Source organism: Gobio gobio, assembly GCF_949357685.1.
Source record: "Gobio gobio genome assembly, chromosome: 19".
NCBI classification, from domain to species: Eukaryota; Metazoa; Chordata; class Actinopteri; order Cypriniformes; family Gobionidae; genus Gobio; species Gobio gobio.
In genome coordinates, this window is record NC_137112.1 from 33,843,254 (window position 1) to 33,867,925 (window position 24,672).

The 24,672-nt window shown below is 39.4% G+C and overlaps 1 protein-coding gene across 1 annotated transcript in view; it reads left to right on the forward strand.

The window, feature by feature from the left end:
* The window catches only part of arhgap46a (Rho GTPase activating protein 46a), a 36,784-nt gene that overhangs the window by 7,631 nt on the left and 4,481 nt on the right, over positions 1 to 24,672 (forward strand). The window contains exons 2-5 of the mRNA XM_079844403.1: positions 7,039 to 7,506; positions 17,038 to 18,340; positions 21,011 to 21,635; positions 22,525 to 22,617. Coding sequence (XP_079700529.1) covers positions 7,039 to 7,506; positions 17,038 to 18,340; positions 21,011 to 21,635; positions 22,525 to 22,617 — 2,489 coding nt within the window. The remainder of the gene's footprint in view (positions 1 to 7,038; positions 7,507 to 17,037; positions 18,341 to 21,010; positions 21,636 to 22,524; positions 22,618 to 24,672) is intronic.

Genomic DNA, 24,672 nt, shown 5'->3' on the forward strand with positions numbered 1-24,672 from the left:
ACAGTTAATCTTTTTATCTTGCTAAATCTTTACAGTTGTCTCTTTATTTCAAAATGAGATGTTCATTCGAAAGAAGTATTAATACTGACGCTGACAGCTGGTAGTAGACAAGCGAATCTGTATTTGAGCGCACATCTACGCTGCTACGTTCTGTGTGTCTTACCCCCTCACACATGTCCGTTCACGTCTCACTGTTGCTGTCAATGTGCTCGTTTGTCCTGAATAAGGCCGTTGGGGTTGTGTGTGTGCATGCCTGCTAACAGTGGGCTTGTCAGATTTGTCGCCTCTAGAAAGAAGATTTATTGTTTTGCTAACACAGTTGCTGTTTGGCAGTTACAGACTTCCCGCCTGGAGTAGAAATTTCCGGCAGCACTGTCCGTTGAGACAGGAAGTAGTTCAGCAGCAGTGTGGACAAAAAGAGCCGTATAACACATACAGGCAGTGCATCATCCCAGTTAGGTCAACTTTTCTTGCTTTATATAGAAAGAATTCTCGGAAGGGGGTTGTAGTTCAGCATCTCAGACCCTTATACTTACCCCAAAACCACACACACCCGCTGAGGCACGACTCGCGTTCTGATTGGCCACCAGTGCCGTGAGAGCTTTAATTGTAAAGGGGGTTGTTCCAAATGAATAGAGGCTGATGGTTGTGCTAACAATGCTCTCCATTGTCATGACCCCATTATCCATTAGTAATGGGTGGAATTCTCACATATATTGTCATGCATATGATACTGACTTACTACAATTTGGCTAGACAGTTTGATGTCCTCCTTCATTGAACCACAACAGTTGAATACTATCTGCTTTAGTTATCATCTCAGGAAAGGCAAGAGACATGAGCCATATGCGCTCTGCTGATTTTTGGGTGATTTCTGCATTTACACTGCAAAAAATTTTTTTTCCTTAATCATTATTTTCTTGTTTTCCAATAAAAATATCTGAGGATCCTTAAAACTAGAGAAATTTACTTTGGAAGCAAAATATCTTGATACTAAGTCAAATAAACAACATTGGAGATGACCAGTGCCTGTCAACAGAGAGACGTCTGCTGTTTAACTGGAAAGCAAGGAAAACAAAAGGAAAACAAGACAAAAATAAAGACCTCATGGCTGTAAACAAGAAACAGTGTGCATTGACCAGATCCACTCCAAAAATGAATAGACCCTTTTTAGAAATCCAAATATTATTATTTGTAATTAAATAAAATATGTAATATAAATAAATGAAATGCATAATATTCAAAAAGATGACTGTGATTGTATTCACTGTGGTTTTTAACTCTAGCTTGAGTTGACAGTATTTATAAGAGGACCACCATAAGATAATGCTGAGGCTCTGGTTTTGATTGGGATAGGCTTATTTTCTTGTGTAATCCAATCAAATGTAATGTGCCTGAAGTTTTAAATTGCTTTTAATGTAAACAAATACAAACAAGTGATTTCTGTTATTCGTTCTTGTGTAGGAGACTGACCATACCTTGTCCTTATTCTTCTCTTCTTTTGCTGGCTTTCAGCCATTTATCAGAATGCCTTCCTGTAACCAATCTGTTCACACACGGCCATCTATATCAGTACTGACATGTTACCCACAAAGATAAATGAAGCCAGTGTTGTCTTGGTCCGTACAGCCAGGCAGAATAAAAGTGAAACGGACGGGAGCAGCTGTACTATGACCTCTGCTGATGGAGGCCTGGCCCGCTCTAATTTGCCCTCTTCAAGATGAGCAAAAACAACCTGCACAGGGCTCCAGCCTTCAGACAAAAAAAAATAAAAAAATCTATTAAGGAGCCATTGGCCAAAAGGAGCCACCCTCCTTTTACAGCATCAACATTTTCATCCATCTTGTGGATGTCCTGGGGACTAGGTTCACCTTAAAGGCCCGGGTATACTTCACTTACCGCGCCCGGACGCGTCACGCGCGCAGCCCTGTCCGCGCGTCTTTCAAAGTATACTACACAACGAAAATTTCGTAGAAAATTTGTGCTGCACGCGGAGGGGGTGTGCGGCCGGCCGCGAGCCCTCTGAGTGACGAAAATTACGTCATGCGGGGGGTGCACGAACGCGGACGGCCGAAGTATACCCGGGCCTTAAGTGGGAACTGAATGTCTTTTCCAACTTTAGAACTATATTTAGTCACAAAGAATGAATCTTTACACAGAATCAATGTCACGTCACAGTCCATAATTATGTCAGCATCACTTGGCCATTAAGTGTAGTTTGGCATCCCATAAACGTTGTCATATGTCTTGCACATATACATTGTTCTTCATTAGTAATATCTGAGAAGTAAATTTGGTGAAAGTTAGCTCTTGACAAGGCGGTGTTGAATTTTATTTTTAGCTCCTTCCATTCTTTCCCATCATATAGACAACAGGTTGAGTAAAAATATAATATAGTGCATATATTTTGCAAAATTCTCCTCTTTATAGTAATTTTTTTCTAGCTGACTAACTAGTTTTGAATGGCTTTTCTGAGATGTTACAGGACATATTGTTTACAAGCCGTCTTTTTTTGCGTTTTAAACTCTGATAGAGAACACGAGACTTTTCAGTAAGTTGTAGCCTACTGTTTCTTTCAACATACCCTCTGATGTTCATTCATGTTTATTTTGTTCTATAACTAGTAGTAAAGTCAAAGAAATGATCGGTTCGCGTGCTGCATGAACTGATGTGGCTACATCTGTCACATTACATTAAAGAGCGCCAAAACGACATTTATTGTTTTGTATCTTGTGATAAAATTGACAGAATTTGAAAGCTGAGACTAGGAACAAACATGTTGAAAGTAACAAAGCATAAAGCTTATTGCGATTATTGGATGGCAGGTGCACTTCAAGTAATGTGAAGGTCAGACATCAGCAGAAAACAGCAGAAAAAAATCTGTATTGATTTAAAATGAGAATTGTTAACGATATTGTTCACACAGCTGACACGTTTACCTGTTGTAGTTTATCCACATTGTGTGCATTTTTACTTGACACAGAAGGTGATCCTCCATCGTTTTCTATACCTCTCTCTGGCACAACTAGAGCCTGCTTTTTTTATTAGCAACAAGGAACTAAACCCTTTGTTCATTCTCAAGGTGCTTAGTACCATGGGATGAATGAAGCATTTGCATGAAGCAGGAAGGGATTGAAGAACAGTATCCATCCATTTTCATCCATCTATTTTCATTCAAATGTATATGAGTACAGTTTGTGTGTCCAGCTTTTCCTATCGCTGGAATGAGTGACCTCACTTCACAGAACTAAGGAATTCCTCTGACAGGTGCAGCCGCTTGTTTTTTGTTTGAATGAACGTGTGTTCACTGTTCACTCTTCTCTATTTCAGGGGCAGGGCGGTATCCTTCCTTGTGTGTTCTGTTTGTGGCACTATGCCTGTTGTTTGCTTATGTGTGTACTCAGCTGACACACTGTGCATTTGTGTTTGAGAGTGACACAGCATGTTTTCTGTACTCAAATACTACAAATATGCAAGTTAAATTAGTTGTAGGCCATATGGTTGAAATAGTTTGAGAGGTGAATGCTGATTTAAAGTTAGAACAATTGTTTTGTTTTAATATATCTAAGCAAGTACTTAATTTTTTGCCACACCTTGACTCCATCGTAACCCCCCACCCCCCCCGCCACACAAAATTTGCATGCCGTTCTACCATATTAAATGGCATTACGTCACCTTAACCCCCTTTCACCTGTTATTCCAACCTCCTTTCACCTTTTATCCCAGGGATATATGAATAATCCCTGACAGGAACACAGTTTATTTTGAGATGAAGTGGCTGTGTTTAGCTCTTTCAGCTAGCCAGAGGACTAATAAGTTGTCTAAGTCAAAGGCAGGTTCTGTTTTTAAACATGTTGGCTTGGTGTGGCGAATGTTTGTCAAGTGTCAAACTCAGAATAGTATGTTATTTTTTGTGCGGTGTTCAGCTTTATGAGGAGTTAATGACACAGTTTTTGGCACAGAGAATTATTGTTAAATGTGTTGCATTTTTCCCCCCAGTGCTTTCAGAGTGGTCACGGGTAGTCTAAATCAGAAACACCTAAGGTGGAATTTCAAAATTGTGCTACTATAAAAAAAGCACTGAATAAAAACGGCATTTGGCCTCATTTTGGAACAATGGATTTAGTCCATTATGTTGTTGTTTTTCAGTGCTTGGAGACCAGCCATTTTACAGCTATTTTTAAACGATGGTGCAGATTCCTAGACTTCAAGAAGAGGAAATGATTTGACACATTATTAGACACTTTCTAAAAATAGATTTTGTTATACAGAGCTAGACTTAAGAAGAGGGCGAAAGTCTTAGCATGATGCTTTCTTGTATGCTGCCTGCTTTTGGTGGCGTTATTCTATTTAAATTGATAGCCCTAAAAAGTTAACTTAAAGGTTCACATTTTTTTTATTTGATATATTTATTACAGACAGAAAGGTAACAGGATACCTACTTGATAATTGCACAAAATGATTTTCTGTAATGTGAAAAAGAATATCTAACATCATTTATTCTGTCTATTATTAATTCTAGAGTTTCGATTCTAATCTATGAGTTTATGTTTATTAAAGGATGGAGATTTTTCCGTTCTACTCTTGCTAATGTGCTTGCGTATTTACCTAGGAAATACCCCAATGAGACCACTCAACCAAATGCCAACCAAATTTTTACAGTGGTCTTTGCAGTCAACCTAAATACCTCATGCTTTCTTATGCAACTTTTCACATTCTTTCCTTTTCATTTTTTCAAAAGTACGCAAATCTGTTTTCTTGATAATATAATGCCAAACATTTGAACTTGATGAGGAGGAATTTAGTCATAAGGATTCTGTTGCAGAGACCGAATGCCTTTCTTGAGACTGCTTAAATGAGTGAGAAAAGGTGGGTGGAGTTCAGCGCACAAAAGGCCTCCAGTTTAACCGCTCTTCAATTACACGGCTCCCACCCATAAAGCTCTTGATCTAGTAGCGACAAAACAGTTTGTGCAGAATACACTGCAGGACAGGATTCTTCATGTGCAGTAGCATTGCCAACCTTACCCATAATTAATTTCGTCAAACTGACACGTGTACAATACACACACTTGCACATGCATCAACATAAAATCAGTGCATTTCCTGAGTGTGGTCAGTTGCTGTTGCTCTCAAATATTTAAAGGTGTTTATGAAGGTAAAATGAGCTGATTGGTATGTCGGAGACAGATGGTGCCCCAGCATGTCTCTGCTGAGTTCTCTTGTGTTGGTTTGTGTTTCCCAGCTTACCTGGCACCAGCTGTATATTAGTCTCTCTTGGCCTCTGTATATCTACATTTGTTTTTATTAAGATGTGATGATATATTAACAGATTTGGTATTTGTCGTTTTCTCAAATGTAAGGAGTAGAACAATAAAGACAGTTGGACTGCTTATGTTACGTTTCAAGCACCTTTGAACAGGTGGGCTGACTATTTCTGATCCTTAGCCACAGCTTGGGTTGAAGCCCAGGGAACAAATGGACATATGGACGTGACAACACACAAGCACACTGTTCACTATCCAACCAGTGGTATAGTGGGCACGTGGCAGGAGAGGAGCAGCACACTTGATGTGGCACAGAAACTGTCAAACATTGACATGCCTCACTGGAGCATCATCAGACCATGCTAAACAGCTGAAGATGAATCCAAAGGATAATTTACAGTAGCTGTGTCTACATGTCTAGACATCTGAGTTCATATCGTCTCGTTTTATTCTAGTATGTAAGTGTTTTTTTATTTTATTTTACTAAGGCTTAGACCACATGAGATAAATATCAGTATTTTGACTCTCGGAATGAGTCATAGCGAAACCTTCGCTGGTTTGGGTGGCCTAAAGAAGCAATCACGCCTCTTGTGACAGTCTGAGCTACCACATGGCTTAAATTAGCACACTTAAGATTGTCTGCATTAGGAAACTAGATCAAAAGAAACATAATGGGTTTCTCAGAGGAGTAACATGACCCAAATTAGCTGCATTACATTTAGTTTGTTTTGTTTAGGTGTCCATCCAATGTCACTTTCCCCATGTGGTGTCCCAGACGAAGGTGAAAAGTTTTATTGTAAAATATAGTTATTAGAATTAGAATATAATTTTTTTGTTGTTGTTGTTGCTTTAATTAAAGTTGCAATTTAGTAGAAGTAGCAACATATCTTTTCTTGCATATTGTGACATTTGAACATTCGAGTGGTTATATGTTGGTTGTATGGAGGGGAGGCAGATTAAAATGTGAGCTTGTTTGCAAGTATAAGTTGGGGTTTGTGAGGACAAAATGATTGGAGAAGTCTGGCAATAATATGCATTTATAAAATGGAGACATTTCCAGACTTCTTCCTCTTATTCTCATTCTCAGTCACCGTGCTCAGTTCAGATTTTAGCGTAATAGTGTCAAAAGTGTCTGGTCAAACATGTTTTTAAACTAACTTTGCACACCTCAGTGTCTGCACGTGGGATTCCAAGACAGTTGCGTTTGTCTTTAGTTTCGCCCTTTCTTTCCAATCCTTTCATCTATAAATATTTTAGCTGTCACATGACACACTAAGATGACTTAGAGAGCTTTTCAGACCACGACAAGCGCATCTGTGACCAGATGGGAGATTTGACTTGTCTCCCAGTAACCTGTGCATGTGTGTGTATGGGAATATATGTGAATGCATTCCAGCTCACAACTTTGTTTCCTTGTCCGTGGCTGTATCTGCTGATAGGATTATGGGTGTGCTGAGACAGCGTTTCTGTGTACACTCTCACACATGTTGAATCTCTCTCTGGCTTTAGCCTAATTCCCTTGATAACACATCCGTCAGATTACACTTAAGAGATTGACCATGAAGCCCAGCCTTTATAACAGCGCATCTGTGCCATTTTGAGTTGATTTAATTTTAATTAGCTAGGATTCCATATTCCAGCTTTTGTTTGGAAAACAATCACGGTCAATATTATGACAATAAATGTGTTATGTTTGTTTTTTTGTAAAATAAATATGAACAATTTAAATATGATTGAAATAGTGATAATACTCTCTCTCTCTGTCTTCTCAGTGCTGATTGGGTGGAAATCCTGGAACCTCGTTCACAAGAGCGCATGTATGTGAATCTGGCCACAGGAGAGTGTGGCTGGGACCTGCCAACCGATGTGCCAGTCCGCCAGGCTGATGGCAACCAGTGGTGGGAGCTTTTTGACCCCCAGAGCAGCAGGTTCTACTACTACAACTCAGCCGGCCGAATTACTGTGTGGCACAGGCCGCAGGGTGCAGATATTGTCCCTCTGTCTCAGCTCCAGGCCATGAAACGCAACACAACATCCGAGCGCAACTCTGATGGGGGTACTAAAGAAAGGAAACATGGTAGTCAGTCCATAGGCAGTCAAGATAGATGCACCCCTCTACCACCCATGGAGCCCTACACTAAAGAGCCAGAATGTGCTGACAAAGACCCTAAAGAACAAGAAATGGACAACAGACAGAAGCCAGACATCCATGGCGCAGACAGCAGCAAAGACTCTCTAAGGTAGGCCTCTGAGCTTTTTATGCATGTTATCTTGAGTCTAGTCGTTGTAGTTCCTCAGAAATAACTGGCCGTAACCAGAGACCAATTATCTTCGACTGCTGGAATATCACTCTCGTTTTTCCTGACATTAAAGGAACATTCTGGGTTCAGTACAAGTTACGCTCAACTGGCAGCACTTGTAGCATAATGTTGATCACCACAAAAACTACATTTTGACTTGCTCCTCATTTTCTTTAGAAAAAGCTAGAATCCAGGTCACGTTGAGGCACTTGGTAGAGATGAATTGTGCCAATTTTTGTAGGATTTAAAAGTAAAGCTTATAATTTGTAATAGTACTTGTGTTAATTCTTCTGTCAAAACTTGAGCTGTAAAGCTCTTTAAAGGGTTAGTTCACCTAAAAATTTAAATTCTGTCATTAACTTAGGGCTGGACCAGAATATTCAAATATTCGTTCAATGGGTTAGTATTTGATTTTCACATTTGGGATTCGAATAATAATTTTTTTTTCTTTTCTTTTTTTCACGCACACCTGGCATCCCCCTTGAAACGGTTCTCATTTACGCTTGCATATGTTTTACTCCAGTTGCAGGGAACACTTAGGCTAAGAATTAAGTATAACGAGGTTTGGTTCCTATTCAACTGTATATAGTGTTTTTAGGGCTGTATGCATTATATTGTCAATGTCATGGCGATAGAGTTGTCCAATTGAAAACTTTAAGCAGTTATTTCACACTAAAATTATCACATACATTTTTCTTGTGGCTGTAATATTTTAAAGTTTACGGATTGGCCTTATTCACGTCCATTGAAAGTGCCTCACTAACCCAAAAGGAGTCGCAAGTGGAAATGTATTTTTGTTCAACACTATGCCACAAATGCAGTCGATTGTACTTATAATGAATTTTGCTGCCAAATGTGAAAAGTTGATATTTCCTCATAACCCTTATTATGGAGAGCTTTATGAGAGTTTACTTGTTTCTTCCCAAACCCATTAAACCACCTTCATAACCAGATTCCAGTCATGCCAGCTCTTTTTCACCTGGCACTGGGCTATGTCGCTGTTATTTCAGTGCCTTATGCTTTACCCAACTACAATACTTAAGGCATTCATTCTTTCCTAAAACAATCTCTGGGCCCCACCAGATGAAAGCTGCTGGGGTCGGGGCCCAGGGAGAGCCAAACCATTGTGGCTCGAACGTGACTGGACTTTCCCTTTTTCCCGCAAAGAAAAGCGCTCTTGAAGCCACGGTATACATTATCCAGCATATACAGCGGTTCTTTCTATTTCAGGGAAATGTTTAGCAGGGCCCTCGTTCTTTCAAATCCACCCATGGAAAAAGAGTTAGACTCCAATATCTTAACAGTGGGATCCCAATGAAGCTTGGGAGGATTTTGAAATATTGTGGCTGCTTGTGGCACAAGCTACTTGATGAGTGGTGAGTGTTTTGAAGAGCTGTCCTCTGTCTTCTCTTCAGACACGCATGACTGCTGTCTCTGGGAGGCCCAACATTTTTAACCTTTTTGTAAAACTAGATGGGCAACACATTTTTGACCTTTAGGTAAAACTAGAAGGGCAACAAACCACTCATCTCCCACTGCCAGGCCTTCAATTTGTTTCAAACCTCACAAGCAACAGTATAGCTCTCTAGGGAACCCCACACGTCTAAGCCTCCTTACGGATGACTCACATTTTTCAAAGGTCATACGATGAACAAAACAATAGACAGCTGTGTGCGAGAGAATCAGAGACTATATATCTTCATGGGTGCATTGTGCCTAATATAGAAGTGTGATAATATCGTAGTTGTTTTCAACTAACTTTTGTGGGTTGTGAGTAGGACTGGGAGATATTTTGAATATTCACGATACACTACTATTCACAGTATACATTTTTTACTGTATTTTAGAACATTTTATTTTCTGGTGGCATAAAATTAAGCTGCATTGTGAAATATTGTGGCAATTTTAATGTGCTTTTTTAATGCGCTGATTAAGTTTCCCAAATGCTAGTAGGTGAACTATAAGACAAAGATGTTTTAATAGCGTCTTTGGCTTCAATTTTACTATCAAACTTTAGATATTTCACTTATAGAAAGAGGCTATTTTGGCTCTTACTGTCCCATGTGTGCTTACACCAGAATGAAGCAAGGTTATTTTGCTGAATTGCTGTATAATTTTTATTGATCTGTTGTGACATTTTCTTTGTTATTGTTTCATACATCAAGAGGAAAGATTCTCCAATAACGATTTCCGTTGTTTGTCCATCTAAAAATAAAAGCTAGGGAGTGGTCATAAAATATCAGCCTTACAATGATCCAAACAGCACCATCTGTGTTATCATATGGTGTGTTTGGGACAATCAGCTTCCCCTGATTGATGAACAAAGTGCTAAATCTGGTAGTCATCACACCCGCCCCTCCAGGACGCAGTCGTAGGATGGGCAAGCAGAGCTTGACCCTAGTCAGAGAATTCTGTAAACCTGCGAAACAAATCCCTGTAAACAAACACTAACATAACATATTACACATAAAATGTGATCCTGTTTAAATGATGGATAGGTGGCAGGGACGGGGGTGTTTCTACGAAAGTTTTTAAGTGAAAAAGGGGAGAAAAAGGAAGCTTACTTTTTCCACATCTGCACTAGAGATCACAAGGGTTTATTCAACAATGTCTGTGTGTTATCTAGCATTCAGCCGTTTAGTAGGTTACCATGGCGAGAAGATTGGAGATTAGAGAACACCTCTGTGCTTCCTTTGCCGTGTGATGCAATGGTGTAACGTAACCCAGGGATGACCTGGGGAAGTTGTGAGGGGGTCACAAAATTCTTTTGTCCTGCAGGCGGACCCCAGGCAGAGTGGCTGCTATGGGAAGACAAGGGTTTTAGTTAAGCACGCAAATCCCTGAGGACCAGCTGTTAGGGTTTCCCATAGCATGAACTGGAGTGGGATCTATAAGACATTAAATTAACACCCAGCCTAATACAACCTTCTCTTTGGGGACAAATGATTTAGCTGACTTTCCTTTGAAGGTGATGCATTGAATAGTATGCATTGATATTTAGAGTTAAATACAAAAGTCTTTTTATGGCATGTTTTTCAGAGTGAAATGATTCAGAGATGAAGTTAATGATAACTACGGCAATGTTGCGTGCCATGGCCTAGATAACATTTTTCATTATAATATTGGTATTTATGGGGATTTCTCAAAAGGGCCTGAAAACCGCTGTGTAACGTCTTGGTTAGATACTAAAAGTAAAAGCTGTAAAAAGAGAAGAAACACTTTGCCTTTGTCTCGTGCTCTGACTTTCACTTGTGTCATGCTTACAAGATTTGTTTGACTTGGGGAATGTCTGGGAGTTAATGAATAGCTGAGATTGCAAAAGACATTTTAAATGAATTATCATAGGCTAATGCTCATGTTTGGAGTGGAAAGGTCACCATTAATATCCTCAGGCAGTATCGCTAAAGGGGCATCTCAGATTTCACAAATCATTTGGCCTTTCTCATGCTTTTACCTTTAAATGGTCATAAACTTTAAACTGTAAAGAGATGCCTTGAAGACACACTGAAGCTACTCAGTCAGGCTATGTTAAATCTTTTGTGCTTCCTGTCACACGTTTTGTTACCTCTGTCCTTTTCTATGAAAACTAGATTAGTGGCCTAACACAGATCGTCTATGAAAGTAGAGCAATTTCGCCTGTTTTGTTTTTAGTCATGCCTTTGGTGTTGCTTAAAATACATTGAGAACAGATTGCTGCCTTGATCCGCTGGCTCCGCTTTAAACGGAGAGAAACTGCAGGGCTAGTGTTTTTCAGAATGACTTAGTGTTTGCTGAACATACAAGTTAATTAATAAGTTATTGTTTATTGTTTTACCTGCATGTATTTATGTAGTCGACCAAAACAGTGACTCTAGTTGTTGGGACCTCACTTTTCACCCGTAGCCACAATCATCTCTCATGGAGAAAAAGTATTTGAAACTAATTTCCTCGTGTTTTTGTCACACTGTTGTGGGCCTTATCCTCTGTACAGTATGCTCACTGTTCGTGAGAGAATTTGTGGTTTTTACAGCTGTAACCAGAGCCGTGCATTCTCATGCGATCTAATTTCATATCAACAGATGTAGATTAGTGCTGAGATTCCAGAGTCATCTCATTGTCCATATGCCGAGCCGGCCCCCCTCGGACTGCCTTTTCCGTGGTTTACAGAGACCCGAATGCACATACACCACAAGCTCGGTGTGAAACACACAATGTGCTAGTTTTAGAAAGTGTTGCTGCAGTCAAAAAAATTAACCATAATTTAGCCATAACCAATAAATCTTATTATTGTGAGTAGTATTGCAAGATTTTGTAGTTGTAGAGTCCCTAGTGACTCCCACCCTGTTTGTGGTAAGGCTTTATTGCTCTTAATAATTTGAATTATCTGCTTAAATTGTTCTCAAGTCTTTTGAGAGCAGGGAGTGGAGGGAGAGGATGGGCTGGTCACGTGTGCGGTATGTGAGGAAGCTAGACTTACTGGCTCAGTAGTGAGAGGTGTTCAGCTGTCCGCAAACAGCTGAATCCTCTAGTCCTCAAGAGACCTTCATTTGCTCCATTCAGCAAATATTGAAAAACATATAATTTTCAGTGTTGATTAATGTGAAATGTAAAGAATGTTATCTCTACTACATATACACTACCATTGACAAGTTTGGGGTCACCAAGATTTTAATACTTTTATTAAGCAAGGATTCGTTAAATAGATCAGTAGTGACAGTGAAGATAGTTATGCAATGAAAGATTTATATTCTTTTAAACTCTCTATTAATCAAAGAACTCTGAAAAAAAAATTGTTACGGTTTCCACAAAAATACTAAGCAGCATAACTGTTTTCAACATTGATGAAAAGAAGAAGAAATGTTTTTTGAGCAGCAAATCAGCATGTTAGTATGATTTCTGAAGGATCATGTGACAATGAAGACTACAGGAATGTATTAGATTTTAAAATGTATTAAAATAGAAATCAGTGATTTTAATTTGTAATAATATTATACAATATTACTTTCACAATATTTGTTGCATTTTTAATCAAACAAAGGCATGTTTGAATGATGAGCATAAGAGAATTCTATCGAAAAAAATAAAAATAAAATACACAGACCACAAACTTTTGAGGGGTTGCGATATGAATATATGCTAATGTTGCCAAGTCTTTCACATCTGTTGAGAAGATGATTATCAACTCTGAGTCATGTTTCAGGTTTTTCACTATAGACCACATTTCCTCTTCCTGTCCATATGATGAAAATAGCCCATTATTTCAGTTTTCCTCTTTAGTTGGGGAAAAGTTTTGGATACATTGTCTTCTTGATTATTTTTTCCGATACTCGTGGAAAGTCCAAATGCATTCATAAAATAATGAGGTTAGATACATTTCGACACACATCCTAATCTCTCACCTCTGTTTGGACTATTACTCCCTGTTTACACCTGGTATTAAGATGCGTTTTGTTCGATTGGATCACAAGTAGGCAAAGAAGACACATTCACATTTATACCTGGTGCTTTACTCTGTCTCTTTTATCCACTTTCGACCACTTCTGGTCTGATTTCTTCGAGGGGATGGTCTATGGGCGGGTAATGTATGGGGGTTTTCGGATCTTTCGATCTACTGGACAAAATAAGCTTGCACAATTTACATATGAATGCACTCGGAGACAATGGAAAAACATACGGAGAGCTTTCGTTTCTGTCCTGACAGTCGCAAGACCACGCCAAATGTTAGAAATCATGCAGTGGTGGGAAGAACATTGTGCTTGGTACATTTTTTCAGTTGAGACAGTTTAAATCCCGTCTGGCGAGCACGCTTCCCATAATGTTCACGCATTAGGTCAGTAGGCTCAGAGTAGGCGGTCTTTTGTGGCTGTTCCAACGCATTCGACCACATGAGTGTCTACACTACGAAAGCAATCCGGTCAAATGCGTTTTCAACTACCTCTGGAAATGGTCGAAAGTTAATAAACGCAAAACGTTTGAGACCCCGTTTACACATGTTTTTAGCGTCATCCACTTGTGATCAGAAAACACTTCTTAATACCAGGTGTAAACAGGGCCTTCGACACCAGACGGCCTGGGACAAATTGATCCTCCCGGACTAGTTAACCTTATTTTCCTCACTGCCAAATTAAATTACCCAGAGTGGCTCTACAGGATTTTATCTTGCCTTTTAGTTATCTCCTTTACACAAAGACTGTAATAAAACCTGTGCTAATGCATCTATTAATTGTCATAATATGCACATGGAATTTGGTTTAATCAATGGATAATCAATAAAATCTAAATTAGCTGAATTATTTCAACATTTGAAAAGACTTTTGTGGTTACATTGATATGCTAGGTTGTCTTTCATCAGTCTATTTGGTAGCAACCATACTCCCTCCCCACAAGGATCTTATTATGAAACATTAAGGTAAGAGAACCATTGCCATGACACTTAACAACCACGCATTGTCCTGCTATTTAAACAATCCCGGCACATTTGAGTGATCAGTGGAAGGAATGCCAACGTTGTTACTAATACCAACCAAGCAGCCTCCCATGACTAATCTCTCAGTTTCTCTCTTCCGCTCTCATTTTATTCGTTTTTGTTCTTCAGCGCTTTCATGGTCACACAGTACTTTTTTACCGGTGGTATTTATAAATACAGTCTGCAACACGTCATGTGTTGGTGCCATGCTTTAGCGTCAGGGACAACAAGTCTTGGTTGTTGTAGTAACTCATTCACTTCTATTGGGGAAAGTAAAGAGAAATATCCTATAGATTTCATTATTTTTCAGAAAGCAAACAATGCTTATGCTTTGTATAAAGTTATTCTGCCAGCATTAGATCTGTTCAGGTGTCAAAATTGATTTATTGGAATTGATTTAGTTGTTTTTCGTTTTGAAATTGATGGGTAACTATTTGGGTAACTACTCATTTTTTGGGACCTCTTTGTCAGAGGGTGTTACCAATATGTGTTTAGTTTCACCCATAGGCTTCAAGGCAATGTATAAATTTACTGTTGTTTGGGTACATGTTTAAACAGGTTTTGAGTTTTACTGGTGTCTTTTTCCATGTCTGTGTGAACTAAATGTCACTGATATACTGTATAATTATGTTGTTCATTCAGACCATGTTCTCAGGTTCAAATTATTTATTCATTATTATGGTTTAAAAAAAGAAAATCTTGACACGTGTCAGTTTCAACACACTACTGGTGTTTATTAGTGTGTAAAAAATGCATTAAGTATGGATGCATTAAATTGATCAAAAGTGACAGTAAAGACATCATATAGTGTTATAAAAGATTTATATTCAAATAAAAGTATCTTTGAATTGTTTGTTCATCAAGAAATCCTACAAAAAAATTTTGTATAATCAGAAAATATATCAAATATAAATAAGTAGCACGACAGATTTCAGCATTGTTAATAAGAAATGTTTCTTGAGCACCAAATCAGCATTTTAAAATTATTTCAGAAGGATCATGTGACACTGAAGACTGCTGAAAATTCAGCTTTGCCATCACAGGGATAAATTACAATTTGAAAATATATTAATTTTACATTCTAATAATAATTCACAATATTACAGTTTTTACTGTGTTTTTGATCAAATAAATGCAGCTTTGGTGAGCATAAGATACTTTTCAAAATGTTTTAATAATTATACCGACCCCGAACTTTTGAACAGTAGTGTACATTACCGTTTGCATTTCTAGGAACAATTCACAAGTTAAGCGGTAAAGCTGGCACTAAATGTATATCTGCATTAGTATTTCCTCTGTGCTGTGTAGTCTGTCCTTTGAACTCTTTACCAGTCATTCCCTGTGACAGGAAATTGAGCTGCCTGGTTGCTTACATCGACAGAACTCATAAAACAACAGGACGTTTAATCTGTGGGCCTTACATAAACATAAAAATGGATGTTCAGTGTCACATCGAAGACCCAAATCTACATTACAGATTAATATTATACTTATCACTTTGCTGTATTATTAAAGTGATCCTGTGAGAATGTTATGTCACTGCCAGACTGAATTTCACAGGAAAGAGCAGCTACTTGTTTACAGTCTTCTCTTTGGTGGGTAACACGTATACAGCAATGGCCCCTACGTCACTACCTTGAGAAAACCAACACCATCGAAACATTCACACTCTGTGTGTCTTTCTATCAGTGTGACAGACTTTGAACATTGTTGATTGTTGTGTTGTCACGTCTGACAGTCTTTACAATGGCCTTGGGGCTCTGCCAGATGGCTGACTATCAGTCTTCCGATATGCTGTACCTGTGTGGCATTTCAAACGGCCGTTTATCTTCAAATATGTAAGAAACGATTTGAGAAGAAAAGGGAACAATTCTAATGAGAGAAAAGGCCTCCGCGTATAGAAGAGAAGGGAAGTGCTTCCTCCACTGCAATGTTCCGGTGTTGTTTCAAAATCCAACAGTGGATTATCATAGTCAATGTAATGGCTAAATAAGTGTTTACCCACAGTCTGACATAACTCTTAACTCTTACCTTCTTTCTGAGGGTCATCTGTTTGTGTTTATGGAATGTAGAGGTATGAGAGGAAGCAGGACTAGATGAGAAGTTTCATTTGAGAAGTGACTCATTAAAAATCCCCAGAGTAGGTCGCCTGAGCAGTTTTTATCAGAGGATTTCTTGGGGGTTTTTATTGTCGTATCCACTTGTGTACATAAAAGCTCTGCGAAAGCATATCCCTCGTAGATTTCTTTTGGTACAGGACAGGGGTTCATCTCCTCAACAATAACAGTAAATGAAGTATTTACTACTGCTTGATTAGGAATCATCTGCAAGTGATTAACTATCTTTCTATCACTTATTTTGTGTTTTCAGTATGTATTTTCTAACATTTGATAGGAAATTACTATAATAATGCATATTGTTTAATTTGACATTAGTGTGTAAATTAAAAAATGTGGAGGATTTAGGAGGTCAAGTCAGGAAATTGTTGGGAATAATGCAAGTACATTTACGTCTAAATGATTAGTCTGCCTGATGTGAACAGATTAGATATTTTGTCTTCAGTGTGAACCACTGTCTAGGAGTACTGAAGCTGTGGGAGTTGTTGGGTTTGCAAACAGAAGCAGATCGGTGTACTGACAATAACATTTTGTAGGCAAACTCTTGAATAAGAACAATTCAAGGAACCACATTCATTTTCACCACAAAACTGTTTTACACTCAAACATTGTAGTTTCTAAATCTATTTCAGTTGAACAATCATGGTTTTGTTTTCCTGACAATGGCATTATGGGTGTTTAAATAGACATTTTATAATCTTCACAGACCCTTGTTTACCTAAATTGCTAAGAATTTAGCTAGACTTGTCTGGATGATAAAGACAACCATGGAGATTGCTGTTTTGGACTTGTTAAAGGCGTCATAAAGATGATTGTTTTTGGCTACTTAGGTTAGCTTTTTAACAAAGCCTTGTTTTTGGGTTTCTTATTTTGACAAACTAAAATTAATTTATTTTACTTTTTTTACAGGCAAGAGCAAAAAGACACATCTCAGAGGTGGCAGCCTTCACCAGGATCCAAAGCCACCATGTTGGTAAAGGTCAGCAGCATTGGCAGAAGCCAGACAAGAGGAACCAGTGGAGCTGCTTCCCTTAATCTCCCACAGAGCAAAGCCAGTGACCATAGTGCCTGCACACTCAATCCTGGCAGCGTCAAATCCGTTTCAGGCTACATGCTGTCCTCGCATGCTTACAAAACCACACCAGGAGGAAAAATAGCAGCAGACTCAAGGCAGGCCCACCACTTGAGGAAGGCGAGCAATGGCAGCTTCTGCCTTGTGACCTCTGGGGATTCTACAGCATCTCTACGACCACAGTCTAACTCACCTAGGCCAGTATCTCCTCAATATGGAGCAACTGCACGTCTCTATGACGATCCATCATCCGATTGCCCCATTTACGACGAGCCTCCAGTAGATATGGAGGTTGAAGGTGCTCATCTACACAATGGCCCATCCAGACACAATCACAGTCTCCAGAAGATGAAACTCCTCCAGCACCCAGGTCAGTCTCACACCGGATCCAGACACAAGAGGAACCCTTCAGACTATAGCCCAGCAGGCTTGGAGTGTATCAAGCACATGGTGAATGTTGATCCCAAACAAGGGCTGCTTTCCACCTCACCGGTCCCCTCTCCCAGCCCTTCTCCGACCTCAGCATCCGAGTCTCTGCTTCTCCCAACAAGGGGACATCAGAAGGAACCCGCCAGCCTGGAGAAGAAGCAGTCATGGAGGATCCTAGAAGCAAGTGTGCTCAGAGCTATGGAAGTGCACCACAGCCGGCAGGGCAGCCAAGGGTCTCAGGACTATTCCACACCACCGCCTCCCGCCGTGAGCTACCAGGACTCGGGTTACTCAACCGGCCCGTCTCCTAGCCTTCGGAGGAAAAGCAGGAGGAGGATAGGTGCTGGAGCCCAGGGCCGACCCGGATCTGTGGGCAGCACCGGGGAACTTTCAGCCCTGAACGAGCGCCTGATGGAAGAGATGAGGGAGGTGGTCAGTCGCTCAAACACCATGCGGGAGACCAAAGCTAGTCTGGATTCGGAGATGTCTGAGAGCTCTTCCTCGCAGCGCACACACAGCGTGGGACGGTGCTCCTCAAGGGAGGACGTTGCATCTTGCAGCAGGTCACTAAGCAGGACAAGTAACCATCCCAGTATGACCTTCACATCTCTGGAGATTCCAGGACGGCAGAAACGGACTTATGAAAAGATAGACACGCTTGAGAAGAGTTTGACTTTGTCCTCACCTGAGACTGCTGGACCCCCCTCACAGGTACAACATGGAAATGTTTAGTTTCATTGTTTGTTTGGTAGAAATGACTTGGTAACACTTTACAAGAAAGTCCAATTAACATTAGTTTGGTATCATGAACGGACAATCAACACTGCTTTTACAGCATTTATTAACATCGGTTAAAGTGTTAGGAATATTATGAATAATAGAATATTTATAGTTTAAACACATTAATGTTAACAAAAAATCTTATTGTAAAATGTTACTGACAATCTTCTGGTAAACTATCACTTATTTTATAATGAGCTTAACATTTACACGTCCTCCATGGGAGTAGCTTTTCCCTTGTTATTTTATAAAGATTTGCAGTCTTGTAGAAAATATGAGTATGAACTTCTGGCACAGTGTATTTTCCACAGATCTTGAGTTTCAGCATCATTAAAGACCAGACGTCGTATTTGTTTAATCTCTATGTGGGACTGTTGGGAGAGTGTTTTGTTTTGGTTGAAGTTTTTCATGCCTGTCTGATTTCTTACTATGGTCTTTATTAGAAACAGATTATTGTGTACACCTTACACTAGCCATTATAACATAGTAGTGATGTAAAATATCAGTCTTGTAGTTATTTCAGTCTGAAACATAAATTGCAAGGAGGCAACAGGCAGTATAACAACATCTTTCTCTTGGGTATTCAACATTGCAGTCAGGCAAGTTAGAGGCAATTCCTCGGCTGCACATGATTCTAGTTAAGGGTTATGATTTCACTCAAAGGAACGGTTACTGCCGCTCTGACCCGTAGCAAAGCTGTAATCTGTCCTCCCTCAGTGATGAATTCTATCTGCATTGTTCAACAGCCAGGCGCCCAGAGGCCCGTACTTCTCAAACGCCTTCGAGAACTATTAGGGTTTCGATTCAATCAGCTCTAGAAACATGAAAAGGTTTATTTTAGGGCTTTGAGACTTACCGTTGCTGATCGTTTCAAATGTTTTCATTACCTATTTAAAAGGGGCGACGATATCTACTCTCTTCCCCCCTCCCATGGTCCTTTGATACGAGTCCAGCAGTGAACTGCCAGGGTAATGGGTGAAATGCCAGAATGTAGCGGAGCTGCAAAACACGAAGCCTATTGAGCAGGAAGGATGGCTACTGTGGCCCATATGGTAGCATCGCTGACACAGACGGGACAGTTGGGTCCTGGACAGGCGTGGTCACTGTACCCACCAATTGTGTGTCTATGGGGCAGCCGATAGGGGTTTGGTACCTGCTGGGGATTGTTCCATAAGCTGATGACATCATAGGTCACCTCATTCCCTCGTGTATAAGCCATTTCTCCACACTGGCAATTTTAATGTGCTGCTTCTCTAAACCTATGCCAGATGATACTGAATAAACGGGAAGAAAAACCTGAAAATTTGCTATGATTCTGTTGTTTCTTATGTCATGGGGAATCCGTCAATAACAGTGGTGTCATTGTTGACTACAACTATTGAAACTAATTTTTTGTTGAGGTGAAATAAAATTATAAATAAATATTAGATGAACATGGAAAAACATAAAAAAAACTGGACCCACTTTACATTAGGTGGCCTTAACTACTATGTACTAACATTTTAATTCATAATTTGATACAATGCACTTATTGTGTACACATTTTTACATTGTACTTACATTTTAAAAATGACCTGCATGTAATTACATCTGTGATTAATATCTGTAGTTACATTTATAATTACACAGTTGACACTTCCCTTACACCTAACCCTACCCTTAAACTTACCCATATCACCACACCTGTCCCTAACTCTACCCCATCCTACCTCAATATCAGCAAAGTGGTTTTGCAATACAATTTGAACACAGTTAGTACATTTTACTTATTTTTTGATGTAAGTACATAGTAGTTAAGGACACCTAATATAAAGTGGGGCCAAAAACCTTAGCATCCATTTAAAATAAAATAAGTGCAAGTTGAATCACTAAAATCACTAAATTTGAAAAAAAAAATATTTTTTTATTAAATTGAAACCTGAAAATATAAAAATTAAAGCTAATTCACAATATATATATATATATATATATATATATATATATATATATATATATATATATATATATATATATATATATATACGTTTAATAAAAAACATATGGTTTTAATAGACCAACATTGTTTCTACAAATGTGAACTCTAATTGTCTTGCTTAAATGACCTCAATGAATTGTCATTTTGACCCACAGTGTCCTAAATACTCTATATTTGGTATAAAAGTGAAGACGCGCGTTGTCTGGATTTTGTAACAGGAATACAGCTTTCAGTACAGCAAGAGAGGCAGTGACTGCATAAGGGACCTTATTACAGGACAAAATTCCTCTAGGGATCAAAATGAGGCCATTGCTGGATTTGCACTATTTTTTAGAGACATAGAAGGAGAAACGACTTACTGTAGAAGGACTTTTTATGTCAGCGATTGGCCATACTTCATCTATAGTGGATTGGAATTCTTTTAAAATAGTTTTTGTTTTAGAGTTTATTAATTTTTGTGCTAATTTATGAATTTAGGTGCCGATCCTGCAATTATTGCAGAGCATAACAGAGGGACAAAAAGTCAAGTTCAGTAAACAGCATTTGCAACACACTGAGGCTGTGGAGAAATAGTTTTTTTTTTAAATAAATACCCTTGTTCTCACTGTGTTTCTCCTCCTCTGTAGGCGGGAACTCTGGAGCCAAAGGTTCAGTTGGACAGCAGAAAGAAAGGTATCGTAGATGGCCGAACGGGCTCACTCGGCTCTCATCGCCACGCAGCCAGCGATACCAATTTGCAGGGAGGTGATGGAGGGGCTTACCAGTTATCCTACGCCACCCTCCGTCAGCCACCACCCCCAGACGCCAACATGGCCGATTGGGCCAGCAAGCACCTGAACATGCACACCCAGGGCCTATTCCGCCGTCGAGTCTCCATCGCAAACATGCTGTCCTGGAACCGCGGGTCCATCAAGAAACCCATGCTGATGACCAATGACCGCACTGTGCGCAAAGAAGCCTGCGAGATGTTTAAGCTCGTCCAGGCATACATGGGAGACCGACCTTCACGGCTGGACCGGCGGCATGCGGCTCTCCTCATTGTCACTAAGTGCTGGGGCATGCAGGGCCTGAGGGATGAGCTCTATGTCCAGCTCGTGAGGCAGACCACAGGCAACACCAGCCCACGCAGTCTGGCAGCAGGTTGGGAGCTTATGGCTGTGTGCCTTGCCTTCTTCGCTCCTTCACCCAAGTTCTGCTGCTACCTGGAAGGCTACATTCAGAGGCACATGGAGCCAACTAATGACAAGAAAAGTGAGTTTGTCAGTTAATTAAAAATCAAGTAAAAAAAAAAAAAAATTTATATATATATAAATAAATAAATAAATAAATATATAAATAAATAAATAATCTGACCCATACACTAGGCTACAGGCAGTGTGTCTCGCCAAATCATCAAGAAGTTGTTCACACAGGACACATTCTTATGTTCTAAAACAGTCACACGAACACTCAACTGAATGGAACGGAAGGCCTCAAGACACATTTTTAAAACTTGTCGCGGCATCTTAAAAATGCAAAGAACACATCCTGTGTGAACAACCCCGCAAGTCACAATTTTGGGGTGGAAAGATTTTTTTTAAAGGAATTAATACTTTTGTTCAGCAAGGATGCATAAATTGACCAAATGTGACAGTAAAGACTTTTATAATGTTACAAAAGATTTCTATTTAAAATAAATGCTGTTCTTTTGAACTTTCTATTAATCACAAAATCCAGAAAATGTGTATCATGGTTTCCACACAAATATTAAGCAGCAAACATTTTTCAACATTGATAATAAAATGAAAATGTTACTTGAGCAGCAAATCAGCATATCAGAATGATTTCTGAAGGATCATGTGACACTGAAGACTGGAGTAATGGCTGTTGAAAGTTCAGCTTTTCCATCACAGGAATAAATTACATTTTTAACAGCTATTTAAAATTGTAATAATATTTCACAGTATTAGTTTTACTGTATATTTTATCAAATTAAGGACTTTTCTTAAAAATCTTACCTCTTAATATGCAATTCATTTTGATTTAATTTGCATATAATTTAACTAATTGTATTCTAAAAATGTAAATCAAAACAGTCTTTTATATATGGATTATTACTTTGTTTGGTTTAATTTTATTTTGCTTTTTGTCTCCTTTGCAGTAACCCAGTACATACTGGATCAGCAGGATATTAAGAAGAAGAACTCAAAGTCAAGGAAGAAGAGAAAACAGAGCTCAGAGGAGGAAGCAGAAGGTAGGATTTCTTTAACTATGACTGTTTCCTTATACGAGACACATTTTGGAACAAAGCAAAAAAATAATAAATTGGCCTCAAAGTGGAGATGCAGCAATTGGAATTTTCTTGGCTGATTTCGATTTCCAATCTTTTTGTAAGTGTGACTTGCCGATAACGATTTTCTTTCTAAGAACTACAATTGACAGCATATACAAACAAAAATATACTTTTCTTCAATGAATAAAGTTTTTCAGGTGGGTCAAACAATAGGTTATTCAGGTAAGAAACACTACAGAAATTAAGGTAATCAAATGTAAAATAAGTAGACTATTGTCACTGCAACGCACGGATTTAATATACTGTTACACAACGTGTTATCTTTCTCAATTAGTCTCCATTACATATACATTTTAAAACTGACTGTGTTTAACTGAATACTCGCCAAGACGGGCATTTTGACACAATTTTGTATGTAGTATGCAGTAAGCCACTCATTTTAGTACTTGCGACTTACAAGCTGTTTGAGACTGAGAAGCGGTTTGTGTGCCTCACTTGTATAGATTAGCAGTGCGTGTGATTTTGGTGTGAGCGTGAAATCTGCGGGAATGACTAATATTATGCACAATACAAGTACTTTTTAACCGTAAAGTAATGAGGCGAATGAGTGAAGGGACGTGGGTGTGTGTCACTTCACCGTCGAAACAAGAGAGCAAGAACGCACAGCTGACATTATTGCCTGTGCCGCTGTCAACAAGACTGGCTCAGAATCAGAAAGATGTGAGACTGACCGGTCGGTCACCGGTCCGGGCCGTTCATGCAGAAAATCGCTCTATTCCGGTCCCTGGCCGGTCGATCAGTGCATCTCTACCTCATAGTCACTTTGTTCAGAGGAAAGTCTGTTGAAAGAGACATTTGAGAGATTTTTGAGAGATTTGGAATATGCAATGGATCAACTAGAGATTGAATGTACCACTGTGAAATACACAGAAGAAGAATTAGATGTCAGTATGCAGGTCTCTGTAAATATATATTGAGTGGGTGCTCAATATATTTGTGGGTGCATCCCACTGCACTTTGACATGTCAATAAAACTATTTTAATTAGCCCTTTCAGGCAGTACAGATCACGTGTTGTAATCAGTAAATGACTGTGCCTTCATATGGCGACACTTTGACCTTGTTACTGTTACAACAATGATTGGCCCTGATGATCTAATCGGATTTCTGCCTACACATAGCTGTGGCATTGACCACTGTGAGGATCCCTTTCACTGATTTTCACTGCCTGCAGGCATGGCATAACAGTGACTCACAGACACTGCTGCAGACCTACACATGAACCTCTAGTCACGGGATCATTAGACTAGCACTAGCCACTGGCCACTTGAAGGAGCAGGATATGGCTCATATGTCTGCCATGGCCGGCAATGATTTTGAGTCATTCAGTTGGATCTGATGGGCAGATGTCCAGATAAGTGGGTCGACTTCAACAATAGTGCTGCAGATGGGTGTGAGTCACTATGGGGGGATTCTCAAAGTTAGAGGGCCAGCTCAGTTGAGGAGTTTATTGGGATGTTAAGCTGGAAGCCTTGATGACGGGGCCACTGTAAAACAGGAATTTACTCATCTCTCTGACATAGGGAGTCACCACAAAGATCTGTGTGGTCTCATTTGTGGCCTCTGAAAAGATTGTTGTTTCCTCTGGCTTTCCTTCACTTTGTTGCCTTTCATTTCAAATGAGGGCAAGCTGTTGCTTCAGAGCCGGACCACCAGCACTTAGTCATGCAAATACTCAAAATTAAGCAGAATCTGTATGTTTACCCTGTAAATGAACTGTTTAGGTTCAGGAATCAGAATAAAAAGAGAGATCAAGGGCAAATTTATGATGCAATATCTCTCATTAAACATAATTGCAGTCTGGTGCAGGGAAATGAACAAGAGGTTGTGTCAACACGCATGTGTGTCACCTGTTTGCCATAAATCTGAAGGGGTGTCGAGTTTGGGGCGCATTCCAGAAAAGATGCTTTTTATTGCTGTACAAGTTTTTACCATCTGGCTCCTTTAGTTAAGATTC